Source organism: Monodon monoceros, unplaced genomic scaffold (genome assembly GCF_005190385.1).
Source record: "Monodon monoceros isolate NGI ecotype Baffin Bay Population unplaced genomic scaffold, NGI_Narwhal_1 Super_Scaffold_1, whole genome shotgun sequence".
Taxonomy (NCBI): domain Eukaryota; kingdom Metazoa; phylum Chordata; class Mammalia; order Artiodactyla; family Monodontidae; genus Monodon; species Monodon monoceros.
The window spans coordinates 47,935,575-47,961,932 of NW_021703765.1; the positions used below are offsets into that span (position 1 = coordinate 47,935,575).

Genomic DNA, 26,358 nt, shown 5'->3' on the forward strand with positions numbered 1-26,358 from the left:
AAGAGACAAGAGATACTTTATTTGAATTAACGATCTAACCGTATAGAAATGAGGGTGATGCCACTTACTTGATGTATTAAGGTTTAGATTCTATTATAAAGAATTGTTCAGTTATTTTTAACCTATATGTTACCTGATAATACTAAAAAGAAGTGCCTATGGCTACTCTATTCAAGGACTCATTAGATTCAAAGAATTATAGAGCAGGAGAGAAATTTGTGGCTCATTTAATTGAATACCCTTATTCAATATGAAAAAAAAATGAGAAAACAGAAGCCCAAAGAAGTTGGGTGACCCATCCATGCCACAGCAGTACAGGTGATTACTGATTGCTTCAGGACTCAAATCCTGGTCCCCTGTCCTTTTTGGGGAACTCAACAGCCTCATTACTTTTAGAGGGTGACATTGCCTCATATAATATCTAGAGTAGTAAATATTTTCAATCTTGGGGAAAAATATGTTAATACCTTGAGAATTTTTACAAGAAAAAGCAAAATTATTATCTCTATTTGCACACGAGAACCAGTGTTGGGTAAAAGAGCACAGGCTTTCCAGCTCAGGTCCACACCCTAGGTTCACCACTTAATAGATAAGCTCACTGGACTTTATCTCCTTCATCTGTATATTGGTGATTATAATATTAAGCTGCTGGGTTGTTTTCAGTGGTAAGTGGGCTAATGCATTATAAAATGCCACATACATACGACCATCCAAAAAATTAGTTGCTTTCTCATACATATTCCTACTGAATTTTCATAGTGTTTGTGTGATATTGCAAGAAGATAGTTCTATTTTAATTTTGTTATAGGCAAATAAGGCACATCATTCTAAAGAGCGTTAGTAGAAGTATAAGAAGTAAGAAGTATAGTGGGTAAAGCATGGTCTTTAGAATTTCATCTCGTGTATGAATAATGGTTGACAATCAATCACCCTACTTTCAAAACCCTCACCAATCCCAGACATCAGAGGTTACAGAGAACAAAATTATCTGTTGGATCTTTTTTACACTTTTCTCAAGTTCATACAAATCTATAAAAACAGACTGACATTTTCCTGAGTAGATATTCTTTTATTTTGTCAAAAAAAGGTTACAACTTTCTGTGACTTTCTACATTCACAGAGCAGGTTAACACATGTAGATTTTACTAATTCTGTTTTATTATAATCTGCACTAGGGGACAAACTGGAATTTGTGCAACAATGCCCTGATTGTTCCAGATGTTTTATTTTTAATTTTTGCAGACAGGAAGACAAAAGTCATTCTTACCTTTGCTCCCCTTTCTGTAATGCATCTTTTTATTTTCAGCCTGCTTTTAAGTATGTCAACTTATTTTTGTTTTTAAAGCAATTAATTAATGGTGGGCTTTAGTAAGACTTTTATTCTGTATCCTGCTTGGAATTCACAGGACTTCTTAGAGCTGTGAGTTAATAGTTTTGCCTCAAAATTGGAACATTTTCTACCGTTAAATGCACAACTATTTTTCTGCCCCTTACTCACTTCATTTTTCTTCAGTGACAACAATTACATGTAGGTTTGGTGACTTGATGTTGTCCCACAGGTCAATGAGGCTCTTTCTGTTTTTGTTCGTTTGATTTTTTAAAAGCTTTACTGAGGTATAACTGACATACAACAAAAGGCACGTGTTTAAAGTACACAATTTGATATGCTTTGACACATGACCCATGAAATTGTCTCCACAATTAAGAAACATTTCCTCATGCCCCTTGTAACCCCTCCCCCCGATTCTCCCTGACACTTCCTTCCCCATCACCAGGAACACACACTATTAGATTACTTTTCGTTTTCTAGAACTGTGCACAACTTATGATTGTCACACATAAACACGCACACACTCATTAGGATATGAACTTTCCTTGGTTTGGCTTCTTTCAGTCAGAGTACTTATTCTGAGATTCACCCATGCATCAGTAGTTCATTACAATTTATTTATGCCTTCACCTGCTGACAGACTTTTGGGATGTTTCTGATTTTTGCTTATTGCAAATAAAGCTGCCAAAAAAAAAAAAAAAAAGGAATTTCACCTTGGCTTGAATTCTTCTGGAACCACCACATACTAGCGGTGTGACTGAAGGCAAGTTACTTAGCTTTTCCAGGCCTGTTAAATAAAAATAACACTATTTTCCTCATAGGATGTTGTGAGACGTAAGGAAAGCACTTAGCACAGAGCCTGGCACATAGGATGGATACCAAAATGTTGGTTTCCTTCCCTTCATTGAAAAAATGCAGGGTTGTACTGATGACATCAAAGTAACCCAAGTGGCTTTTCTTTTTCTCTGAAAACATAAAGACTTCCCCCCCTCCTCTCTATGTTAAGCCTGCAAACCATGCTCTAAAATTACCCTAATGGGATGGAAAAGAACCAGTTTTCTAGCATTAGTTTTTGCTGTATGTACTCAACCATAGCCACTAATGGTTTACAATCAGCCCTCATTCCAAAAGCACTTATTAAAGTTTCCCCAAACCCTCTTTCACTATGTCTAGCTTAGGGTTTATCTCATCTACTGATTTATTTTACTTTGAGTATATCTTTTCATTTCCACGAGTTTTACTTAGATCTTTTCATATTTACCTCTTCTTGTTTGGTTTCTGGTGTTTAAAATTTTTTTCTAATTTCTTGTTCCTTCTACTGGATGTTATTCTCTTTTTTTTTTTTCTGGTACGTGGGCCTCTCACTGTTGTGGCCTCTCCCGTTGCAGAGCACAGGCTCCGGACATGCAGGCTCAGTGGCCATGGCTCACGGGCCCAGCCACTCCGCGGCATGTGGGATCTTCCCGGACCGGGACACGAACCCGTGTCCCCTGCATCGGCAGGCGGACTCTCAACCACTGCGCCACCAGGGAAGTCCTGGATGTTATTCTTTAAAGTAATTTTCAGATTGTCCTATGATTTTCATTTTCTCTGAAGGGAACTCATCACTTGACTGTTGCTTCTGCTGCATGTCTTTCTTATTATCTGTCTGTTACAGTGTTTGCAGGCTCCTTCCAAGAGGGAGATTTCTTCTTCTCCCTGCACTCTCTGTGCCCTGTCCAGTGATCTTGTGGTCATCACTACTCCCACCCCAGGACCAGGTGTTATAGTGACAGCTTAGGACTTGCACATTATGGTGATAGTGAGAATGTCACATTTCAGCACAGATCCTGGTTTGTGAGTCTTGTCCACATCCTGGCTGCAAGGTTGTCCTTTCTTAGGTTCTCATACAGCCATTGTCCAACAATGGGAATTGCAAAGTTTTGAGGTTGCTTTTTCAGCCTCCATTTATAGGCAGAAGAGCCCCCGTTTTCCCCCCAGGGAGCCTGACTCTGGCCCGTGGGGCACTTTCGGCCCTAGTACTTCTTAGGATACCCTCTTGACCACCTTCTTTCCAACTGTACATAGTACATGTTCTGAGCTATGAAACAGACATCAGCACATTTAAGAGAACTGGAATCATAAAGTATGTTCTCTGACCCCAAAAGAGTTAAACTAGAAATCAATAACAGAGAGTTATCTGGAAAATCCCCAATTCAGAAATTAAACAATACAGTTCTAGTCACAAGAGGAATTAGAAAATTTTTCTTTTTTCTTTGGCCACGCTGCGTGGCTTGTGGGATCTCAGTTTCCAACCAGGGATTGAACCCAGGCCACAGCAGTGAAAGCCCAGAATCCTAACCGCTAGGCCACTAGGGAGCTCCCTAGAAAATCTTTTGAATTGAATGAAAATGAAAACACAACATTTTAAAATGTGTGGAATACAGCTAAAGCAGTGCTTAGGGGAAAACTTATAGCACTAAATGCTTATATTAAGAAAGGTTTTGGATCAGTAAATAAGCTTTTATCTTAAGAAACTAGAAAATGAATGGCAAACTAAACCCAAAGCAAGTAGAAGGAAGAAAAGATATGGATAAGAACAGAAGTCAATGAAATTGAAAACTGAAGAAAAGCAGAGAGAAATCAATGAAATAAAAAGATCAATAAAATTGATAAACCTCTAGCCAGAATAATCAAAAAAAGAGATAAGACACAAATGACCAATAACCAGAATGAATGAGAAAGCATCACTACAGATTTTGCAGATATTAAAAGGATAAGGAAAAATTATAAACAATTGTATTGCAATACATTTGGTAATTTAGACGAAATAGAAAAATTGTTTGAAAGGCACAAATTAAAGAAGAAACAGATAAATCCTAATTGTCCTATATCTATTTTTTAATTGAACTTACAGTTTAATTTTTAAAAAAGCTTTCAACAAAGAAAATCCCAGGCCCACATGGCTTCACTGGAAAATTCCATCAAACATTTAAAGAAGAATTAATAACAACTGTACTCAAATTCGTACGAGTCTTCCAAATGCAAAACAGTGAGCTAAAGTTATGAGAAAAATGAGCCCAGAAACATTCAGTATGTAAGGAATGTTCCTTAGAAGTGTTAGTTTTGTGTGTTCACCGGTACTTTTCACCAGTAAAAATCTAATCTTCATTTAGATCAGAGGAAGGAGGACAGCCTCCCTGAGCCTTAAGTGGAGTCAAGTTCCCCCCTTTCTCACGTGAGGAGTATTCGTTCACACAGCATCTCTCTTCACCAAGTATCTGCTCTGGGTCAGGCATCATGCTGGACCCACAGAGTACTTACCCTCAGGTCCTTGGTCTGGGTCTCCAAGTGCCTCATCTGCTCCAGGGTCCCCACGCTGACACTCAGGCCCTGCAGCTGAGACTTGACCAGGAGGAGCTCGTCCTCCATGGTGGCCAGGTCGTTCAAGAGCGTCATCACACAGCTGTCACAATCTGTGGGGGCCGCAATCAAAGGCACAAGTGCTGTGGGCTGGAGCCACAGGAATGCAAACAGAGCCCTAGAGCTGTGCCGCCCAGTTAATACACACATAGCCCATCACAGGCAAAAATCACAATCCTGGACTTCTCCGGGAAAGATGCAGATTCTGAAAAAGGGAGATCTCTAGACAAGGGGCATTTGACAAAGAAATGGTGGAATGGGGGAAAAGGGTGAGGGTGGTCAAAAGGTACAAACTTCCAGTTATACGATAAGTAAGTTCTTGGGATGTAATGTACAGCACAGTGACTACAGTTAACGACACTGTATTATATATTTAAAAGTTCCTAGACGAGTAGATCTTAAAAATTCCTAATGCAAGACAGAAAATTTGTAACTGTGTGAGGTGATGGATGGTAACTAAGTTAATTGTGGTGATCATTTCACAACATATACATATATCAAATCATTATGTTATATACTTTAATACAATGTTGCATGTCAATTATATCTCAGTAAAACTGGGCAAAAAAAGAAATGGTGAATCTATTCAACTTGTTGCTTATTTTGTATGTGGGAAAAGAGTAATAAATAGTTTTTATTTATTGAGTGCTTGCTATTTACCAAGAATCATGATAAGGGATTTATAAGCATTTTTCCAACAGCTATATGAGGTTGGTATAGTTATTACCAACCTCAGTTTTACCATCTGACAAATGATGAAACCGAGGCTTGAAGAAGTAAGGTCATTTGCACAAGGTCATACAGATTTTAGTTGACAGAGGCTGGATGTGACTCTAAGTAGCCCTCCTTCCATCACCTCCCACCACTGCTTTCCCAGACTCGAAACTGCGTGTCCCAGTATAGGGCTCACGGATTTTAAGCTGAACCCCACAACTTGGAAAGGAGGGGGCCATTTCTCTTCTCACCGTCACATTCTTCTCCAGGGCCACCATCTTTGGGTTCCTGGTTTATGCAGTCTGAAATGAGGAGTAACCAGAGAAGACAGAAGACAGCGTTATTAAACTTACTCTTCATGTGCTTTTTTGTTTTTTTTTTTTTTTGCGGTATGCGGGCCTCTCACCGTTGTGGCCTCTCCTGTTACGGAGCACAGGCTCCGGACGCGCAGGCCCGCGCCATGGCTCACAGGCCCAGCCACTCCGCGGCATGTGGGATCTTCCCGGACCGGGGCACGAACCCGTGTCCCCTGCATCGGCAGGCGGACTCTCAACCACTGTGCCACCAGGGAAGCCCCTTCACGTGCTTTTTAACTTGGCTTTGGGGAAAGCTAGTTTTGTGTTCAGTCACCCAGCCACACAGCATTGCCAGCTCTTCCCTTTTCCCTCCCTCCTCGGTGCCATTGCTTGGGGAGCTGTCTCATCTCCCAACAATCTTGCTACAGGAACTTCTCGTGTGGCCTCTCTGATTATATATTCAGTTTCTTCTCTACAAAGGGTCATGCCATTCTTATGAAATGAAATCTCCTAATCGCTGGTGTTGTCCTCATTTGGTAGCCTCCTATACAACTGCTGATGTCTCTTCTAATATCATTCAAGAACATTCAATAAACACTGAGCACCTCTGAGCATTCCCAGTGTGCCATGGCCCTGTGCTAGGGGCAGGAATACAAAGATAGCAAGGCAAAAGTCTCTGGTGTCCTGTAGTTTAATGGTCCTATGGGGGAGACAGGCACATTTCACAACAGTGCGACAGATGCTGTGAGATATGCACACGAAGTTAGTGGACCTACTCCACCACCTACTGCTCACATATGCTGAATATTGAGGTTCTCAGCTATAGACGGGAAAGCCTAATGGTCACTCCTGGACATTCTTTACTCCTCCCACTTCTACTCCTTTCCCCATACCATGCATTCTTACACTGAAATGCCCTCTCATTTTCCCGTGAAAAATCATCTGACTTTATTAAAGGAAAACTCTAAGCTTGAAACTTTCCTAGACATGCTACAGGGAGGCTTTCAGGTGTGTTCACAGCAGCCACACCTTGTGTGTATACACATACGTTTTGAACCACATTTACGTTTAACTGTAAAAATATATATATAAGTTCACTATGGAAAATTTGGGAATTTCCATTTGGGAGTTTCCAAAATTGGGGAATTTCCATTTGGGAGTTTCCAAAATTTGGGAACTTCCATTCCAAGTTCACTGTGGAAAATTTGGGAAAATCAGCAAAATGAGATAAAACATTATCCTTGATCCTACCACTCAAAGACGGTAAGTGTCTCCTCACAGTATATTTGTAGACATTTTATTATATGTAATCATAGGTTTCTCTTACTCATCCTTTTTAAAAAAATCTTTTACTCACTCTTATATGGACATATAGCTGTGTCACTTTAATTTCCTCAATTAGACCGTAAATGCCTTACAGGCAGGAAACATAGTTTTATTTCCTTCACAAACTCCTGCAAACACAGTATATGGGGGACTTGGCTTAGGAAGAGGACTGATTTATCAGGGCAATTTTCTCAACAAGTTTGAGTTTTGACCACCAAGGAATCTGTACGTTATTAATTGAAAGAAAGAATGAAAAAGAGGGAAAAAAGCTCACAGGAACAAACGTGTCTCACAGGTGAGCATTTTCTTCCATTTCTGGAACAAAGAGTTCCCATCCTCATTCTAGGTTGGTTACTTTTGCTATTAGAAAAAGCATTCATCTCACGAGTAACGATGTGTCTGATGCCGAAACTTCTCCTGAACACCTCCAGTGACAGTAGAACTCATCTCCTTTTAAACCAGTCCTTCTCGTCTTTAAACATTTGACACTTCTTCCTCAGAATGATTTAAAATAGATCTCCCTCTAGCTTCCACTCCTGGATGTGAGTTCTCCATACCTTAAGCCACACAGAACAAGACCCACCCTTCTCCCACACATGTGCCTTTCAGGTCCGTGCTTTCCAAGTCTCCTTTCCACCATCCTGGTCTGTCAGTCCTTCCTCATGTCACAGGGCTCTAAGTCCCTTCACAGCCTCATCTTCTTTCTGAACAAACTTGTAGCTTGTCTATTGCCTTGTAAAGACACGGGCCCCTTGTGGGGACTTGCATGGGCGGCAGACCAGGGAACAATGGCAGGCCACCTGGTTTTGGACACTAGAACTCAGTGGAGATAATACAAGGTGTCTAAGGGGCCACGTTACCCTCTTGATTCATATTGAACTCACTGCTGACTGAAACCTCAGCCACGTCTCATTTATCACAAACTTATTTTTTTTTCCATTCGACTATAGGACCGACTCCACGCTTACCCCAACATAATTTTGTCTGGTTAGAACTGGCTCCTCATTCCAGGCTGTTGAGGCCCTATTTTATTCTAAATGTGTCATAGGAGGCATTTGCTAGCTCCTCCAACTTTGTATCACCTGATAACTGGGTGGGCAGGTCTTCTATATTTCCGTTCAAGTCTACGATGTTGAACAAGATGGGGCCCAGATGAAGCCCCAAACATGACAACAGACACCTCGTTCTAGACTGATAAGGCTCCATTTACTCTGCGTTCCTTTGGAAACAGTCACTTGACTGGATCTAATCCATACATCCAGGGTTTAGTTCTTCATCTTGTCTATAAGATGAGAGATTTTATCTAAGGATTTTGCATTGCACTACATCAATGGCATTTTCCTGATAAACCACATTCATATTCTCCATCAAAGAAGGACGTAGAGAGTCTTCCTGTTTTTCCAACTTCCTTTTTTTCCTAATGAACCTATACTAACTCCCAGTTAATGTTTTTTTCTTGGTATGTAAAATCCATCTTAATTATACACCCACATCCTAGAACAGTTACTGCTTTAATAGAAAGAGCACTCTGACTCCTTCAGATACATACACGAAGGAAGCTGACGAGATGATTACCTTATAATGTCAAAGGGAGGTCTCAGCAAAAATCACCAAAATAGGGTCTGAAATTATTTTGGCTATAATTAGTGAAGTTTTAAAAACAATTTACCTAAAAAAAAAAAACCTACTTGAAGTAAGTTATTCACCAAACCTGTGAATACTACCTAAGCATTCCCAACTTTGTCAAAACAAGGGGACAACTTGTTAGCTGGAATTGTGTATGTGGTTGCTGAAAATGTTTGCTTGGCTTCTTTGCCAGCTATTTTATACCAGTTTGATAAAGGTAGGTTAACAGACGTGTGAGTCGATCTTACCTCCCGTCAGGGGGTCACAACTGCCCAAATGGCCGTTGCTGTTACAGCTGCATGGCTGGCAGCTGCCTCCAAATTTCTGGGGATTTCCAAAATATCCTGGTGCACACCTACACAGAATACAGAAAAAGAGGGGAAACACCCAAAGGGCTCATCATTTATTCCACCCAATGTCTCAACTTCTAGCTCCCTGTTTGGGATCTTGTAACCCTATGAGAGGAAGGGCTGACATAGATTTGCAAGAGGGAATGTGTCTCAGTACAGAGCCATTTATGACTTGAATGAGAATGGTGAGGAGGGGAAGGCAGGCAGAGATTGCTCCCTTGCTCCTTGACACCCCAGATGACAAGGTTCTCAATCATCCTGACAGCCAAATGGCAGATGAACAAAATGCATACAGGAGCCAGTGGTTTGACCAATACGGAAATCAGGGGTGGGTGAATTTTACGCAAGAGTTGTGTTCCTGAAGATATCACACAAATACACACTGCTTAATTTATGGCTAATTTCCTCGAAGAAAAAACTTAAAGTAAAATTCATATAATTTCAATATTTTCATAAAGGGGGCTTTTATTAATATTTCCTATTGTACTATTTCAAGTCTGCATAATTCACATTTATTTGCACTAATTGCTGCAATGATGTACATAAGGGGCTTAAACAACTGAGCAGTTACAACTGCCACCTTAGCCCGAGCCTTTATTTATTTATTTTTTTTGGTGGTACGCGGGCCTCTCACTGTTGTGGCCTCTCCCATTGCGGAGCACAGGCTCCGGACGCGCAGGCGCAGCAACCATGGCTCACGGGCCCAGCCGCTCCGCGGCATGTGGGATCTTCCCGGACCGGGGCACAAACCCGTGTCCCCTGCATCGGCAGGCGGACTCTCAACCACTGCGCCACCAGGGAAGCCCCCGAGCCTTTATTATTCTAGATGATTTAGTGATGAGAACTCAGTTCCTTATTTATAAGGTAAAAGATCATATTTCCTTGATTGTGTCTGTTTTCTTCAAAAAATAACACAAACACATGTTAATGTTTCTGGAACTGGGATGTAAATTAAAATATTTCTGTTCATTAGCAAAATTCCACTCCCACTCTATCCCCCCTAAATTGTCATTAAATTGATGTGTGTGGTGTTTTATCATCAATGGAATTGATAGAATCAAGGAAATATGGCATTTGACTTTCTCAAATTTAAGCTTTTCATCAAAGAACTTTGAGACAATTTAAATATGCTTTACCAATGGATAAACTGGTGATATAGTGCAAAGGACACAGATTTTTTGTTTTGTTTTGTTTTTATGGGTTTTTTTTTTAACATCTTTATTGGAGTATAATTGTTTTACAATGGTGTGTTAGTTTCTGCTGTATAACAAAGTGAATGGGAGATCCTTTTTTCTTTAATTTATTTTGGCTGCACCGGGTCTTAGTTGCAGCACGCAGGGTTGCGGATTTCTTAGTTGTGGCTGGCATGTGGGATCTAGTTCCCCGACCAGGGATCGAACCTGGGCCCCCTGCACTGGGAGCGCAGAGTCTTACTGACTGGACCACCAGGGAAGTCAGGACACGGGTTTTGAATCAGGAAGATCTGGCTAGACCTCCGTCTCTACCGCAGTCCATGTAATCTTGGGCTGTTATCTTAATCCCTCAAGCTTCCATTTCTTCATCTATTCCTCTTATGAAAATGTTAAGCTCCATGAGAATGTGAATTATTTTGGGTGGGCTGTTTTGCTCACTGATGCATCTCTAGCACCTGGGATAATGCCTGGACCCATATTAGGTGTCAGATATAAGTATATGCTGAATGAATGAATGAAAAATTGTACTAACAATACCTATTTTGGTGGGTGGATATAAGATAAAAGATAATATAGTAAAGAATCTAGTACAATGCCTGCACATAGTAGACATTCAGTAAAACGTAGCTACTGCTACTTTAAGACATGATAAAATATTCATATATATGTATGTATGTGTAATTGGTGTCATTTGGAATCCTACATTTTGGAAAATGGATAGGAAGCAGAAAACCCATGTATTCCCTAATTATCAAGAAGGTAACTAAGCTGAGGTGGCTTATCCAAGTCTACTAAGCAGGTTGTCCTAATAATAGGGCTTTATTTGGGGTGACCAGCCCCATATTCTGCCTAACAAACCATGCTACGCAAAAGATCTCAGTTTAAAATACTTTTTCTTTAGATGTCTCACCTACATCTAAACTTTCTAGGTAAAAGATACATATTTAAAAACTACCTTATTTAAAGTTACATAAATATTCAGGAAGTTTGATTCTGCTTCTCCCTTAATCTTGCAAAGCGTTAGTTACTGATTATGAGAAATAACTGGTTCTTTTATTCTCATTTTATGGTAGTGCTAAACACAACGGACTAAACTAAAACTTCCTGATGTCATAGATGACATCGGTACAGCAAATAAAGAGCAGACAGCACGTCTGTCATCTGTGGCTCTGAGTGGCCAAGGGAGAAATGTGTCCCAGAGCACGGGCTGAGGAGGGAAGCCTTTCCTATTCCCTCCCCACCTCTGCCCAGCTAGTTCCTGCATATATGCTTACTTTTCACCTTACTCTGTGCTTGTATTTATCATTGCACAGTTAACCACTAGTGCCAGATGATGCCTGGCAGCCTGGCACAGAGCGGATGCTCAATAAGTGTTAACAAATGAAAAAATGTGACATTAAAATGGCATTAAGCTGTGGAAAAGTTAAAAAAAAACACAAAAAAACAATAGCTTGCTTTCCTGAGACATCAAACTTAAAAAACCTAAGCTGAGAAAACTGTTAATTAAGAATTTCCCTTTTCAATTCAGTTGCCGGTCAAATGGATGTCTCCTCCAACCTGGTGCCGTTTTCCACTTCACTGTTTGTGCAGAACCATAAGGAGGATTAAATTAGGAAGACTCTCCCAGGTGGGAGTCGCATAGCTTTCAAATCACGGAGCCTGGAAGACCCTCCCAAGCCTATTCCCCACCCCACCTGTCCTTCCTGTCTCAGCGTAGCTGCCCCTTCCGTCCCTCACCCTTCAGGGCTGGTTGATGCCCCTCTTGCTGCAGCCTGATTTAGCCCGGTTATGTTCTCTCTCTATTTTAGCAGCTTATTTGTACATCTGTCCACCAATAGACTGGAAAACCCTTGAGGGCAGAATCTGTGCTCTGGTTGCTGATGTGTTTCTAATGCTTAGCACAGGGCCAGGCTTATACTAGGATCTCCATTCATTTTTCATCGAAGGAAAGAATGAATAAGTGTGGGCAATGTTCCTCCTGCAGAAATGAAAAACAGAAGAACTTTGAATTGCTCCTTTTTACCATAGGATAGTGTCCAGACCCTCAGCTGATGCCCATAACAAGGCACTGCCTCCTTCTGCCCATGGCAGCTACACTCTAGGCCCTTGGACTTTCTTGCATTACTTCCCTGACCTGAGCTGCCTTCCCCCTCCACCTCCCAGCTCCACTGGGTTCTAGTCATCCCTTTGACATACCTAAGTCCCACCTTGTCCATAAAATGTTTCAGATAACCCCAGTCTAGAGTAGCCCTCCCTTACTATGAAATCCAGTTGAATTAATTTTCTGGGTTTTTTTAAAGTAAAATTCTTCTAAAGTTATCCAGAAAAATAATATGCCAGAATGGTCCAGGAAAAAATTTAAATAAGGGTTACGAGGGGAGACTTGCTTAACCAAATAGTCAGAGTCATTTGATAGTTTCAGAAATGATACAGAAGTGATAATGGCACAAGAACCAAATAAAATGTACAAAACAAATCCAAGTTCGTATAGAAATTTCGTACACATTTACAGGACTTCCCTGGTGGTGCAGTGGTTAAGAACCCCCCTGCCAATGCAGGGGACAGGGGTTCAAGCCCTGGTCCGGGAAAATCCCACATGCCATGGAGCAACTAAGCCCGTGCACCACAGCTACTGAGCTTGCGCTCTAGAGCCCATACTCTGCAACAAGAGAAGCCACTGCAATGAGAAGCCCGCGCACCGCAGCGAAGAGTAGCCCACACTCACCACAACTAGACAAAGCCTGCGCTCAGCAACAAAGATTCAACACACCCAAAAAATTAATAAAAACTAAAATATAAAATAAAATCTGAAATCAGACACCTAATTAAAAAAAAGAAATTTTGTACACATTTAGCTTTAGTGAATTCAACTAAAGGTACTTAGCCAAAGAGGGATGAGAGGATGAGGGCATGAGTGTAAGGGAAAAACAGCTGAAGTGACTGTCCCCATCACTCAGTGAGCACACGTCCTGCAGTGAGCATGACATGAGAGATGTGAACCTGCTATTCGCTCAGCTGGTCTAGTTTCCCCGTGCCTCTCCTAGAGTGACTGTTTCACCCTACAGAGTGTGATTCTGGGTGTAACCAAATGACATGTGCATTTCATGCAACATGGCCCCTGTATTACTGAGACATGGGACACTGGGATACTCAAGGTTATGCCAGCTCTGGTCAATTTTTGCCTGACATGTAGACCCTAAATCTATCTGCCCTGTGAGATGCAATACCACAAAAAAGTTGAGGTTCCAAATTTTCACCATCAAGATTTGAATGTAAGAAATAAAACCAGAAAAGTACTAAAACAAAATATGCATAAACATTTGCATATGCATAAACCTCTCTAAGTATGACACTAATGGCTGAAACCCTAAAGAATAAAAGAGTAGGTACAAATATAATAGAACTTAACTATTGCAGATCTAGAAATGACAAAACCAAACCAAAAAATATACAAATGAAAAACAAAACAGAGAAGTATATTTGCAATATATAGTATGAGGCATTCGTTTCCTCTAAAAGATTTGTACAAATCAACAAAAAAATAAAAGAACATTCCACTAGAAAAAAATGGGTAAAAGACCTGGAAAGCAATTCAAAAAAAAGATTTATAAATGGTCAATAAGCACATGAAAAAATCCAATTTAATTATTACCAAAAAATGTAACATAAAATGACATACAATGTTTCTCTATCAAACTGGCAATGTTTTTAAAAAGTGAACAGTCTTAGTATCCACTGGAGGCAGGCAGTTGCTCTTTTGCTGCTAGCCGGATGGTAAACAGATACAATCTTTCTGGAGGGCGATTTTGCAAAATGTATCGAAAGCCTGAAAAATGTCCCTATGCTTTGGCCCAAGGGATCGCTTCTATAATTACATCTCGAGGATTTATGTACACAAATATTTAGCTAACAGGATTCACTTTTAGTGCTGCTTTGAATGGAAAACAGTAAAGCTATTTCAAAGGCCAATAGTGGGGGATTATGGAACTTCAGGGGAACTTCCTGGTCCTGACGTGATGTTATCAATGAACACTTATTGATATGGAAATATACTACTAACATACTATTAGATGAGAAAACAAAACAGACAACAAAATAGGAATCTACCTTTTTCTTTTAAGAAAAATCTATGCATATAGAACTGATCTGTAAGAACATACAACAGGCACTGTAGGTGGGCAGGCATGAGTATAGGGCAATTGCAGGGGTATGGTACATATTAGTTCTCTGCCTTATTAGTTCTTTGCTCACCTGTATTATATCATTTCTGTAATAATTATGTATTGATCTTATATTACAGTTATTTTAAATTTTAAAATGTTATCCATATGATTCATTTGTTATACTGTTACTTTTCCAGATATATGTGTGCTCTCTTCCCCTCTAGATGACAAGTACCTTCTATAGCCTTCACAATACTTGGCAGTGCCCTGGGCATAGTAGCTAATCATGAAATACCGTTCAGGAAAAACTAAAGCTTGGCTCTGTGGCCCTTTATGATCAAGTATGTACTTTCCATGTTGTAACATGTATTCTTTTGTTTCACAAACACCTATTATATGAATAGTACCACACTAGGCACTAGGGGTTCAGAAATGAGTGAGACACAGGCTGTCCTGCAAGTGTGGGCATTAAGAGGGGTGTGTGTGTAGGAATATCTAGGGCTGCTGATATGTGCGCATGTGTAGGAGTACGCAGAGTTGTACGTTTGTGTACAGGCAAGTAGGGATGTGTATATGTGGGGGTAGGAGTATGTAGGGATGAGTTTATATGGCGGTACGAGTATATAGATACATGTTGGGGGGTATGTAGGGGTGTGCCCAGGAGTAGGGGTATGTAGGGGTATACATTGGTATGTAGAGGGGTGTTTGCTGGAGCGTATAGGACTATGACATATTGGACCTCGTTCTCAAATGGCTGAAACAGGTACAAAGCAAGAAAGAGAAGGAAGTTAATGATTTACTAAGTGAGCACACTTGTATTTTTCCCAAGAGACTTTTTTCCAGTCTCAATGAAACCAGCAGCCCCAGCCCTAGCTCTGAGCCTCAATCCAGCAGAGCCCCACTTACAGCCAGGGTGCCTGCAGCAGCCTGCCGGAAGAGCCCACCCCTACCTGCAAGACGGGGGAGGAGAGAAGGGGTGGGGGAGGGGCGGCACCCACCTTTCGCATTGTGTTCCTGTGTATCCAGCTTTGCAGAAGCACTTCACGTTTCCCCCAGTCACAACACAGCCGGTGGCAAAACTTGAAGAACGACAGAGAAAAGCCCCAGTAAAAACATAAGCTGATGGACTTTACGCTCATTATTTTTTGCCACAAAGAACCTGACTTGCCTTAAGTGAAACTGGAAACCAAGTGTCTGGCTACCTTTTGTGTGGAGAAAATTTTGCCCATCAAGACTTGTAGAGATAATGATGAATGCCTTCAGCTGACATCAGGCAAATTTGGCTGAATAAGGACTGAAGGCATTTACTTTGTTTCATTTTTTGGCTTGGAGAAATACATTCCTTCCCTTAAGACAGAGTAAAGTAACACACTTTGGAAGAGATGATTAGACAGCATTTTTCTAGAAATAACAAGGAAGGAATAAAACAAGTCTAGGCAGAAAAAAAGAACAGAGAGTTCTGATTCTTTAAAGAAAAAATTTCTTCTCCTTGTTTATTCTAGTTCTTTTATACTGGGCACAATCTCTTCTGGGAAGAAACAGTGGTAGGTGGTCCAGGCCCTCAGAGCCTCAGAGGCGACTAAAGCATAGAGCATGCTCAATGCCCAGGTATTTCCGTGGGCACAGCTGTTGGTGATTTCCACACTTTTCCAATCAGGCTGTTGGAATTTCAATTCCCTTTTAGTTCTCAACTGGTGTATTTTGAGAAGCTTCTTTAAAAAAAAAATTAAACGAAGAGACCATGAAAATGTCTTGTTCCTTATGAAACGTCTGTGACTACTGAACATTCCATGACATAAATCTGAGGGGAAATAACTCCATTTATCTTTGGCTGGTAAAAGAATTCTTATTTGGGGAGCTTCTCTTGGCCAATCAGATACAGTTACACCTCTAAAGGGACAGTTAGAAATCTGTCAGCAGTATTAATATCGCCAGAAGGAGAATTAGAAAAAATAGGGTTTTACTGATAAATCTTAGGAACTGAATGTTACTTAAACTGCACAGACGCTAGAAGCTGACCTTGATGATAGTCTCCAAGTGTGGAGACTTTGCAACTAAAGATGAACAGCTTTCCCCCCCAAAATTTCACCCCGTGAAAATCTTGCTTCTTTTTATTCTCTCTAGCTTCTGTTCTAACAAGCCTGGGCAATTGTCAAGTGATAGATCCCTTTACAAATAAAGCCACAGGACTGGGCAGGTTTAACGAGTATCAAATACACAGAGAGCAAACCAGGATGCACATTGCAAATATGCATCTCCAGAAAAGCCACATTGGGCAGGTGACCTCTGATCATTTTGACTTGGCCCATTTCTCTGCTAACTCGGCTAATATCAAGCAGCCTTGTGGTCCATAACCGTCCCAGAGCCTGTGCGCTATTGATACTTTATCAGCATCATTCTGATTTTCAAACCAAATCTTGCTTCACTTAGTTACCTGTTACATTTTGTTTGGACCCACAGTGAACATGTCATGATGAGCAAGACGATGACGAAGTGCCAAGTCCAAGCAGAACCTGGATTATCGTGAAAGGAAAATGGTGGCTTTCTACCCACAGAGTCTACTGGCCTTACTGGAGCCTGGATGACGATGCATGTCACATCTCTCTGCGGCTCAGAACTGTCCTGTGGCTTCCATCACACTGAGGATAAAATCCATAAAATCCAAGTGCCTTACTCTAGCCTGGAAGGTACAGGATCTGAATCCTGGTTGCCCCGCCAACCTCATCTCCTGGCCGTCTCTCTCTCTCACTGCCATCCAGCCACTCTTGCTTTCTTACTGTCCACAAACCCATCATCACAGGAGCGTTCTCGTCTGTCTTGTTTTTTTTTTCTTCCTTGCCTTGGACCCTCATCATAATGCCACAGCTTACTCCATCTCATTGTTCATTGGTCCCTGTCCAACAACTCCAGAAAGCCCTCCTACCACCCTCTGTAAAGAATCTACTCGCTACCCAGAACATAACCCTTTGATCAATGGCATAACCTATCTCTGTCTGAAATTATACTTCAGACTGATTTGTGCGTGTATTTACTGAGTGGGATGACTACCCCCACCCCTCTCCCCATACTCTCCAAGTAAAGCCTCATGAGGTCGGCGTCTTTGCCAGCCTTCTTTACAGCAGTTTCCCCAGCATCTAGAGAAGGGCAGCCTCATGATGGGGCTGAATGAACAGCAAAAGAAAAGAGGAAAAGGCAAAACCCAGAAGCATACAACTTGGAAAGTCTGTTTTTGTCTTGGTTCTGGTTTGCATTTCTTGTTTATTCTTTTTTTTAAGAGAACTGTTTTATTAAGATAGCATTCACATACCATAAAATTCACTCATCTCATATGTTCAATTCAATGGCTTTTAGTATGCTCACACAATTGTACAATCGTGACTGCAATTTTTGAGCGTTTTCATCACCCCTAAAAGAAACCTCATACCCTTCAATAGTCACTTCCCATTTCCCTCCCACCAGCCCCTCCCCAGTCCTAGGCACCCACCAAACTACCTCCTGTCTCTAATAGATTATTTTCAAACTTCCACAGTACCTGTTTGAATGAGGACACGGGCAGACCCTACAGGATCCGTGGACAGCGTTCCCATAGTAACCCTCTTTGCAGCGCTCACAGTGTTCCCCGGCAGTGTTATGATGGCAGTTCTTGGGGCAGATAAAGAGTAAAATTAATAACAGCCTATTACCTTTACTGCTATTGAGATCATTGTCTTAATTACTCACACAATTATAGCTCAAATCTGCTGACACTACAGAGTGATATTGGTTTTGCTAACCACATGCTTTTCCTATCTAGCCAATGATTGTTGGTGCTAAAAAAAAGGAAGTGCCCTTCTGTTAGCTATTTGGTGTTACCATCGGGAGGCAGGATGAAATGAAGTGAGACCAGCTGGGTTCAAACCCCACTCTAACATTTAGTAGCTGTGGGATCTTGGGCAAGTCCCTTCACCTCTCTGGGCCTCAAGTGTTTTTTTTATAAATCAATATTACTGGTGGGGGCTTCCCTGGTGGCACAGTGGTTGAGAGTCCGCCTGCCGATGCAGGGGACACGGGTTCGTGCCCCGGTCCGGGAAGATCCCACATGCCGCGGAGCGGCTGGGCCCGTGAGCCATGGCCGCTGAGCCTGCGCGTCCGGAGCCTGTGCTCCGCAACGGGAGAGGCCACAACAGTGAGAGGCCCGCGTACCGCAAAAAAAAAAAAAAAAAAAAATTACTGGTGTGTGATTTACATACAATTCTAATTTTCTTAAAATGTACAGTTAAAATAATACCCACTTTGCAAGGTTGTTGGGAGGACTTGGGGGACCCACAGAGGGTCTCCCAGGGGCGCCAGATGAGGGTGCTGGGCAGCTTCACTTTGCTCGGCTGCCCTGGCTCTCTCAGAAACATCTGTTCTTTTGAACTAAGTGTTTACCTTTCCACATTAGTTTCCTTTCTTTTGTAACTCCAAATGACAATTTTAAAGAAGAACTTCCTGGAGAGAGCTATTTTAGTCCTGTCTCTACTTAGTTCTGAGCTGAAAACACTGAGGAAACAAGAACGTGGAGAAACAAGAATTGCAGTGAGGCCACCTGTATCCTACGAAAAATCCCTCTGAACTCTGGTCCTTTATGGGGGCACAGGGAGAGGAGTGTAGAAAGGGGTTAGAACATGAGTTGCTTGATAAAGTCCCATAAGAATGTCTGAAATGCCCCTCAACCTCAGGTGAAAGTATCTGCCCCGGAATCTGTCTTCATCAGTCCTGCAAATTTGAGGCATCTGCCTATCAGGTTTCCTTGTTTTACTGTGAATAAGTAAATGAGTGAATGAATGAATGAATCCATATCCACCCCCACAGCACGTGCTCTCCGAACTCCATGGGACACCAAACATCTACTGGGCACGAACTAGATACCCAACTATGGTAGGTACCAGGGATGCAAAGATGGATCAGTACCCTGACTCAGGGGTAGACAGAAGCCTGTGAATAGACATCTTCAATATAATGTGGGAATGATGATGACAAACGTGTGGCAGCATGTCATAAGAGCAGGAGGAACCTCAGGGGAGGTGATGATGCCTGCGTGGGGGACAGAAGGAGAGGACTGAGCTGGGTGGAGAAGTGTGGAAGGGCATTCCGGGCACACGGATCAGTGTGCACAGAACCTCAGTCTTGCAGGAGCACAGCGGCGTGTGTGGGCAATGCGAAGCAGTTGGTATTCTTCAGGGTGAAGTGCAAGGGGGCGGGATGCGGCTGGAGAGGCAGCAGCAGATCAAGGGGGCCCTGAGGCCGCCCGAGGAGTATGGACATCTGGCTGTGAGCCTCAGGGGAGCCCCGAGGCAGCTGTGAGTTTCAGATAAATCATCCTGGGGGCAGGGGGAGACAGGCTCCAGCAACAGGGAATAAAAAGGAGGAAAACTGAAGAGAGAGGATGAGAAGAGAAAGGGGAAGGGACTGGGAACGCAGGGGAAGATGAGGGGTGACTGGGCACAGAGGGCAGGGGACGTGGGGAGAAAGCAGGCCAGGAGAACAGGCAGAGGCAGGGCCTTGGTGGAGAGAAGGGAGCCCCTCATCAGAGCTCCCTCCAGCCCACCGCACCCACGGGATGCATCACCACCTCCAGCTCCCTCCCCACTGGACACACACTGCTGTGCTGGCCAGGGATTGGGCTGGTTTCTTATCACACGTCAAAGCTCATTCTTGAAACGACAGGGAGATTTGCACATGTGTGAAGGTCCCAGATTTTAAAATTGACTCTGGACCTCGAGAGGCAGAGGCCAATCTGCAGATCGTCCCATCTGCTAGTGGAAGGTGCTTGGTTTCCTCGTTCCTGTTCTTTGAGGATGAGGGCTGCATCCCCAGCTCCCACACGATGGCCACGACGGAGAGCAGGGCCAGCACTCACTGCCTGCCATTGAGCGGCACCTGTGTGCCTGTACACGTGTGTGTACGTGTGTGCAGGTGCATACGTGCATGCGTGCACACAGGTACATCCCCCCACGAGACAGCAAGCCTCCTGAGACTAGGGATTATGTCCGATGGTTTTAACCCCCAGCACTTTGCTCAGTCCCTCCCACAAGAGCAAATACTCAGGCAGCGTTCCCTGAATGAATTGTTTCTAGAGGCTACATGGCCATTAGGGACAAGTGTAGACGGAGCTACAAAGAAAAGTGGGAAAGAAAATCTTGTTGTTTGATTAAAACATGAATTACGACTCTCACGAGTGATCTTTTCACTGGTGGCTGAACCACAGAGAAAACTCCCTTTTTTCTTTGGCAGTTTTTATAAAGTGGACTCGACATCTAGCAACAGTTTAATGACAAGATAAGTATTTTTCATGAAATTGTCTACCTGTGTTACACACACCATACAGTATGAAACACTATTATTTGAGATACCTAAGAGCTGGAAGACAACATCACCCAACATCTTTTATTCCTTTTGAACTTATAAGGTTAAAATCCTACAGAATATTCCATCAGGCTCTTTACAACAATTTCCTGTCCTGGCCTGTCCCGTCTTGCAGAGGAAGCAGCTCCCCGGGACATGCCGAACGCGCATAAAATAGCCTAGGAACTCAAAGAGCTGAAACACACTCTAGTTGCCTTACACAATACAGAGGAAACCTGTGTCAGGAGAATGTATTTCCAAACAGCACAACGGAAGCAGGGGCTCTGGTTTCCTGGGGGCACTGGTGAGCTCTCCTTTCCTTGGAACTGTCCGTCCTCCCTCTAATCGGGGAGGCCCTGGCTACCAGGGAGAGGACCTCTGAGGACAGGGAGGAAGCCAGCAGAATAAAACCTGTTCTGCGTCAGGATGCATGAGAAAAATCTCCTGAGAATCTAGTTTTCTGGGCGAGAATTTTCTAACATATTCCAAAACAAGACAGTTTTCCGGTGGCTAAGTCGTAAACCACCGGGACTCCCCTCGCCCGTCTTCCCCCATAAACCCACTGCCTTGGCAGCCGTGGCGGTGAGTGAGCGTGTGCCCTCCGCCCTCCTAAGCATCTCCTCCTCCTGTCATCGCTTTCTGGAGCTACCTGACAGCAATGAGGTCTCCTCTCGTGACCTCCTGTCACCCCAACAAAACTGGGGTCCAAAGTAGTAGCTCTGGCTTATTATACCCTGGCAAGGGTTAAGCCCCAGGATCTACCCACTACTATCATCTAGTGAGAGAGATTTAGAATCTAAGGTATAATTTAATTGCTCAGACAGGTGTTCTCTGACGGCACACGTTAAAATGGAGGGAAAAGTGAGTGGGAAATAATTCAGCTTGGTTACCTGGAGACCCCTGGGTTCACACGGCAACCTTTATCTAGGGTTTGGTAGGAGATGCGACATTTGATATCTCAGGGCCTAGCAGAGGGGGATGGGGAGACATAGATTGTCTGCTGGTAGCATTAGAGCATCAATTTACTCACCATGCATATTCCCAAGCCATCCTGGCAGCGATGTGAATGTCCGTTGCAATTGCAGGGAACACACCGTCCGGTATATAAGCCTTTGTTATCCCGATAGTATCCAGGGCTACAACCCTATTTTTCAAACAGAGCATTTAGTCAATACAGAGAAAGAAATTATCATCCAAAGCAGGTGACCATTCTGACTGTCAAGGATTCCCCTTTCTATCTTCGCTCCTTTAGTTGGTATGTGGATTTCTACTTTCAAATGTGAGCCAGGTCCACTTGCTATTTTGGTCAGCTTCTCTTGTTTTCACACCATGGTAGGTGTGTGTGTTGGTGCCCGCGTTGGAGACGTGTGGTGGGGAAATCAGAGCAGGGGGAAGGGTGGGGGGGGAGTATGGAAGTAGGATGCCTCTCTCCTCCCACCAGTGGTTTTGAGGGCCAGTGGAGGGGTGGAGTGCTGAAAAAGCAGAGGATCAGGACCTCAGTCCTTCGGGGGGAGACCTCTGAGCAAATCCCTTCAAATTCAAGTTCTCTTTGGGTAGCCAGTCCCTCTCCAAGTGTGGGTTTGGGCTGGTGGGGAGCAGTATGGGAGGAAGAGGAAAGACGGGGTTTTCACTGGGATCTATACAACAATGGCAGAACTGGTGGGACCCTTTCACTGCCACTCACTGGTCTAATGGGCTACAGGGAACCCCAGGGAAAACAACCAGCTTGCATCCTAGTACAGAACTTGGCAGGGTTGTTTGGTTCCTATTGAACACCAAGACCCAGCCTGAGGAAATCTCCGGAGTGTGGTTCCTCTTGCTTCGATTAATTCTATCTCCACTAGTTGTCTCTTTCCAGTGTAACACACGTGATTATTTTTCATGTGGATGAAAAGAATTACGGTTTTCTTTTGATGAACGGATATTTTTTAAAAAAGATTCTAGTGAAGAATGTCCCCAAAAGAAGAAAAGCAAGTATCATTGTACCAGCCATTAAAAATTATTTAGATTTCTGTCTTTAAAGAGAATGACAGGCATTTTCTTTATTTTGGCAGAGCCAATCAGTGCACTGATTAAAGTCAGGTGTTATCCCTAGTTTCTTTCAGTGACCTCCTATACAGCTTTTTTTTTTAAAGCATCAGGAAAAATTAATACTTCAACATAAAAGATCATCTTTTATGTAATCTCTTTAAACAGCACGTACGTCTATGAGACTCTGAGGTTACAGTCAAGGGAAATCCGCTCTCATTCATCCATGGCCTTAAAGGTCTCTAGCTGGCCAGGTTGGGGAGAGGAAGAAGCCAATGTGCTGGGGGAGAAAGAAGCTCACATCTTCCCTAGAGTGGAATATTCCAGTTTTGGCTAGGAGCTCCTTCCAAAAATGACACAATGATGCCAAATCGTACACAATAACAATACTATAATTTACAATATAATTTTCCCTTCAGCTATTAAGAACCACGTTTAGGCAAAAGAATGCATTGCAAAAACTTAGATTACTTTATGTGTTCTATGAATAGGCTTGTCTAAAGGAGAATCCAAATATGAAAGGAATGTTCTTGAGCTGAAAGCACGACTGAGAGATACATTTGAATGAAATTCAGCCAGTGGTGGTATGATCGTATCTGCAATCTCTACTAACAAGGGACAAGTGCCTTATAATTATGACCATATATCACATTACATGCTTATAAAATAATCCAATTTGGTAAAGAACAAATTATCCAAATAAATAAATATATCTGGTTTGACTATGACAACATGTCCAGTAAAAGCCTTAATTAAATATGCTTTGGGGGGTAGGATGGTCTATGCTGGTTAAAGTGAATCACCCATCTTAATGTGCTCTTGATTAGAAACAGAAAAGTACTCTGCAAGAGTTACACATCATGTGACTCTCAGAACATTTGTCAGTTACTGAAATATAATCATTTTCTCACCTCTATAAGGCAAACAAACTCCAGATTTTACATAAAATGCCGTTCAACTAAGTAGATTGTACTGAAGACTTATTCTAAGTGAAAACGAATGTATCCTAATATATTATTTCAGTAAAGAGGCTTTGCAACTAATCATTTTAAGTGATAATTTTTCAGGATAACTTTTCCAATAAACTTTTGTAGTACAAATGATAAAATTCTGTCTCTATCAAGTTTCCAGGGCTACTTCAGCAGCCATAGGATCTATTTCTCTGTGAATATACATGTACCATCCAGGAAGTTTAAAAAGTCTGAAAGCAGAATTTATGAGTGTTTAATGTCTGGCAAATTGAAGCACGTCTGTTAGGTATTATAGAAAATTGATCTCATCACTTTCTTAAAAAGGGATTTCACTGATTCTCATGGTTAACTTTGTGGGTAATTTCTCTCCCAAGCAGAATTCGGAAGCCTATAGGCAACAGACTCTTTTGTCCTGAGGCTTGGGTTACTCTCAAAAGGGCACAAAGTTTCATAGATATTAACATCCTACAGGCATTCAAACTCTAGCTGTCTCAGCACTTCCAGGTGGGCTGATGTTTATAGGATTTGTGGTTAACAGCTCAGGAGAGCAATCTGTCAGGCACCGTAATAAGCAATGCCTGTCAACGGGATAGGGGACCATCAGTCCTTCCTCCAGCCCACCCACTCCTCACTCATCACCCTAACTTAAAATCTCATGGAGCTGGGAACCCTTCCCCATCCCAACCCAAAATGTAAAAGGGACGTTACCTGGCTGGGTTTAAACTCCACATAACTTGCTTGCTGTTGGCTTTGACCGGGAAGCTGAGGAAGCACTACCCTTTGCTGCTGTGAATTGTATCCCAGACACTGCCCCAGGGCTGCCCCAAAGATCCACAGCCATCCCGCGCTCCGGGTGGGCCCCCTCACTGCCGGGGGCATCCTGGTCTCTGGGTGTCCTGCTGGCTGCACGCAGACCTCTGCCTCTTCCTCTTATACCTGCCCTTCCTGCTCAGTGCCCAGGCCCGGCTGACTCAGGTAAGGCAGGCTGTCTGCGGCAGGAGGCCCCACCTGTAAACTTCACCCATGAGTCAGCCTGTGAGAGAGCACACATAACAGTCCCGTGGGGAAGCGCGCCGCTCTGTAATTCCTGCCAGGTGGAGCAGGCATCACCTTCTACCCACCTCACCCCCCAGACAGCACAGGCCGCTGTAAATCACAGGCTGAGTCATACGCCAAGGACACGCCCTGGCCGGAGGGTGGTAATCCAGAGGTCCCTCTCTCTCCCTTGGGCTCTGAATTTCTTTAAATCGGGCTAGAAAAGGGAGAAGGCAGGGGGAAGAAGAATGGAAGCACCTGGGGACTAAAAGTTACATGGCAGGAGTCCTGAGAAAACCACGGTGGCTATATTATATTTTAACCTGCAAAATATAATTTTAACCTGCAAATATATTGTATTTGCAGGTTAAAAAAGAAACTGACGTGCAGATCACCTTGGGGTTTTCTGCAATCCAGGGGTCAGGATGGAAAGTGAAGGATGTCACTAAATCCACATCGGAGGCATGCCTGGAATTCTCAGAATAGCAATGCTTGCTATTTCCTGTTAATTGCACTAACCACTGTGGGGTTTTTCCCTCTCTTCAGGAAGAGAACATTATTTGCAGTTTGAGACATGAAATGGTTTCATTTTGCGGCACCTTTTAATCACTTGAGGACAGTCAGGTTGACTGGGCCTCAAATGAGGATCTGCTGTGAGCTGGAAACTTGGACTGCAATTTCCTTTGAATAATCAGGATATTCAGTGGACTGTAACTGTTGGGGTGGGTGGTGGAGGGAGGCTCTGGATTAGAGAAAGGCTTGAGAACCCTGGGTCAGCTACTGGGAAAGCAGTGGCCCACATACTGGAATGCCCATGGGCGGGGTCCTTCCTGCTTCCCAGAAAGTCCAGATTTCTGCAACCCCCAGGATCCACCGAGCTTCTGTGGCTTTCCGATGGATTTTGAGACACTTGTGATTTCTTTTTCATATTTAATACCTGCAAGTGGTCCAGGTAAGATAGAAGCTAGAGCCCGGGAGAAATTTGTTCGATGGTCAGAGGGCCCCAAATCGTCCAGCAGTGCTGGACAGCAGACAGGAACAGCAGCCACAGGAGACCCTGGGGGGATTTTACGGTTTAGGAGCGTTTCCTACCTGACATGAGTCACCTGTGTAGTCAGGGGGGCAGGCACACATCTCTACATTATGTGCTTGACGTCCACTTCCTGTTTCCGAGGCCTCCTCCAGCCCCACCCCGCTCAGGGTGAGCCGCTGTGTCTCGGTGAAGTAGAGGCCCCGGAGGTGCACACCTTGCAGTCTAGACAGCACCATCATCAACTCTTCCCGAGTCACGGGGGCACCGCTGCTGGCGTGTCTGAAGTTTCCCTACATGTGAAAGCAGAGAGGCAAGGTCTCCCTGTGGTAAGCTCACTCCCAGGGCCATCAGAGCCAGCCAGCCAGAAGGAATCCAATAAAGCCATTTAAAATGCATCAGGGGAGAAATAAATAAAATGCATCAGGAAAAATACTAAAATAAGATAGGTAAGTAGACGCAGTGGATTTATATTCAGAAATCACGTGTCCTGGGTTATTTCCAAGAAGGGAGAAGGCCACGAGGAAG

At 43.0% G+C, this 26,358-nt stretch overlaps 1 protein-coding gene across 3 annotated transcripts in view; it reads right to left on the bottom strand.

Annotated features, from left to right (window-relative positions):
- LAMA3 (laminin subunit alpha 3) overlaps positions 1 to 26,358 on the bottom strand; it is a 240,003-nt gene that overhangs the window by 54,147 nt on the left and 159,498 nt on the right. For 2 of the 3 annotated variants that reach the window (XM_029230133.1, XM_029230150.1), the window contains 7 exons: positions 25,893 to 26,123; positions 21,797 to 21,910; positions 17,933 to 18,042; positions 15,399 to 15,479; positions 8,943 to 9,049; positions 5,698 to 5,748; positions 4,634 to 4,785 (listed from right to left, as the gene is read on the bottom strand). In XM_029230133.1, the coding sequence (XP_029085966.1) occupies positions 4,634 to 4,785; positions 5,698 to 5,748; positions 8,943 to 9,049; positions 15,399 to 15,479; positions 17,933 to 18,042; positions 21,797 to 21,910; positions 25,893 to 26,123 (846 nt within the window). Of the gene's footprint in view, positions 1 to 4,633; positions 4,786 to 5,697; positions 5,749 to 8,942; positions 9,050 to 15,398; positions 15,480 to 17,932; positions 18,043 to 21,796; positions 21,911 to 24,473; positions 24,710 to 25,892; positions 26,124 to 26,358 lie in introns of those variants that run through there. The other variant, XM_029230143.1, reaches the window with a different exon arrangement.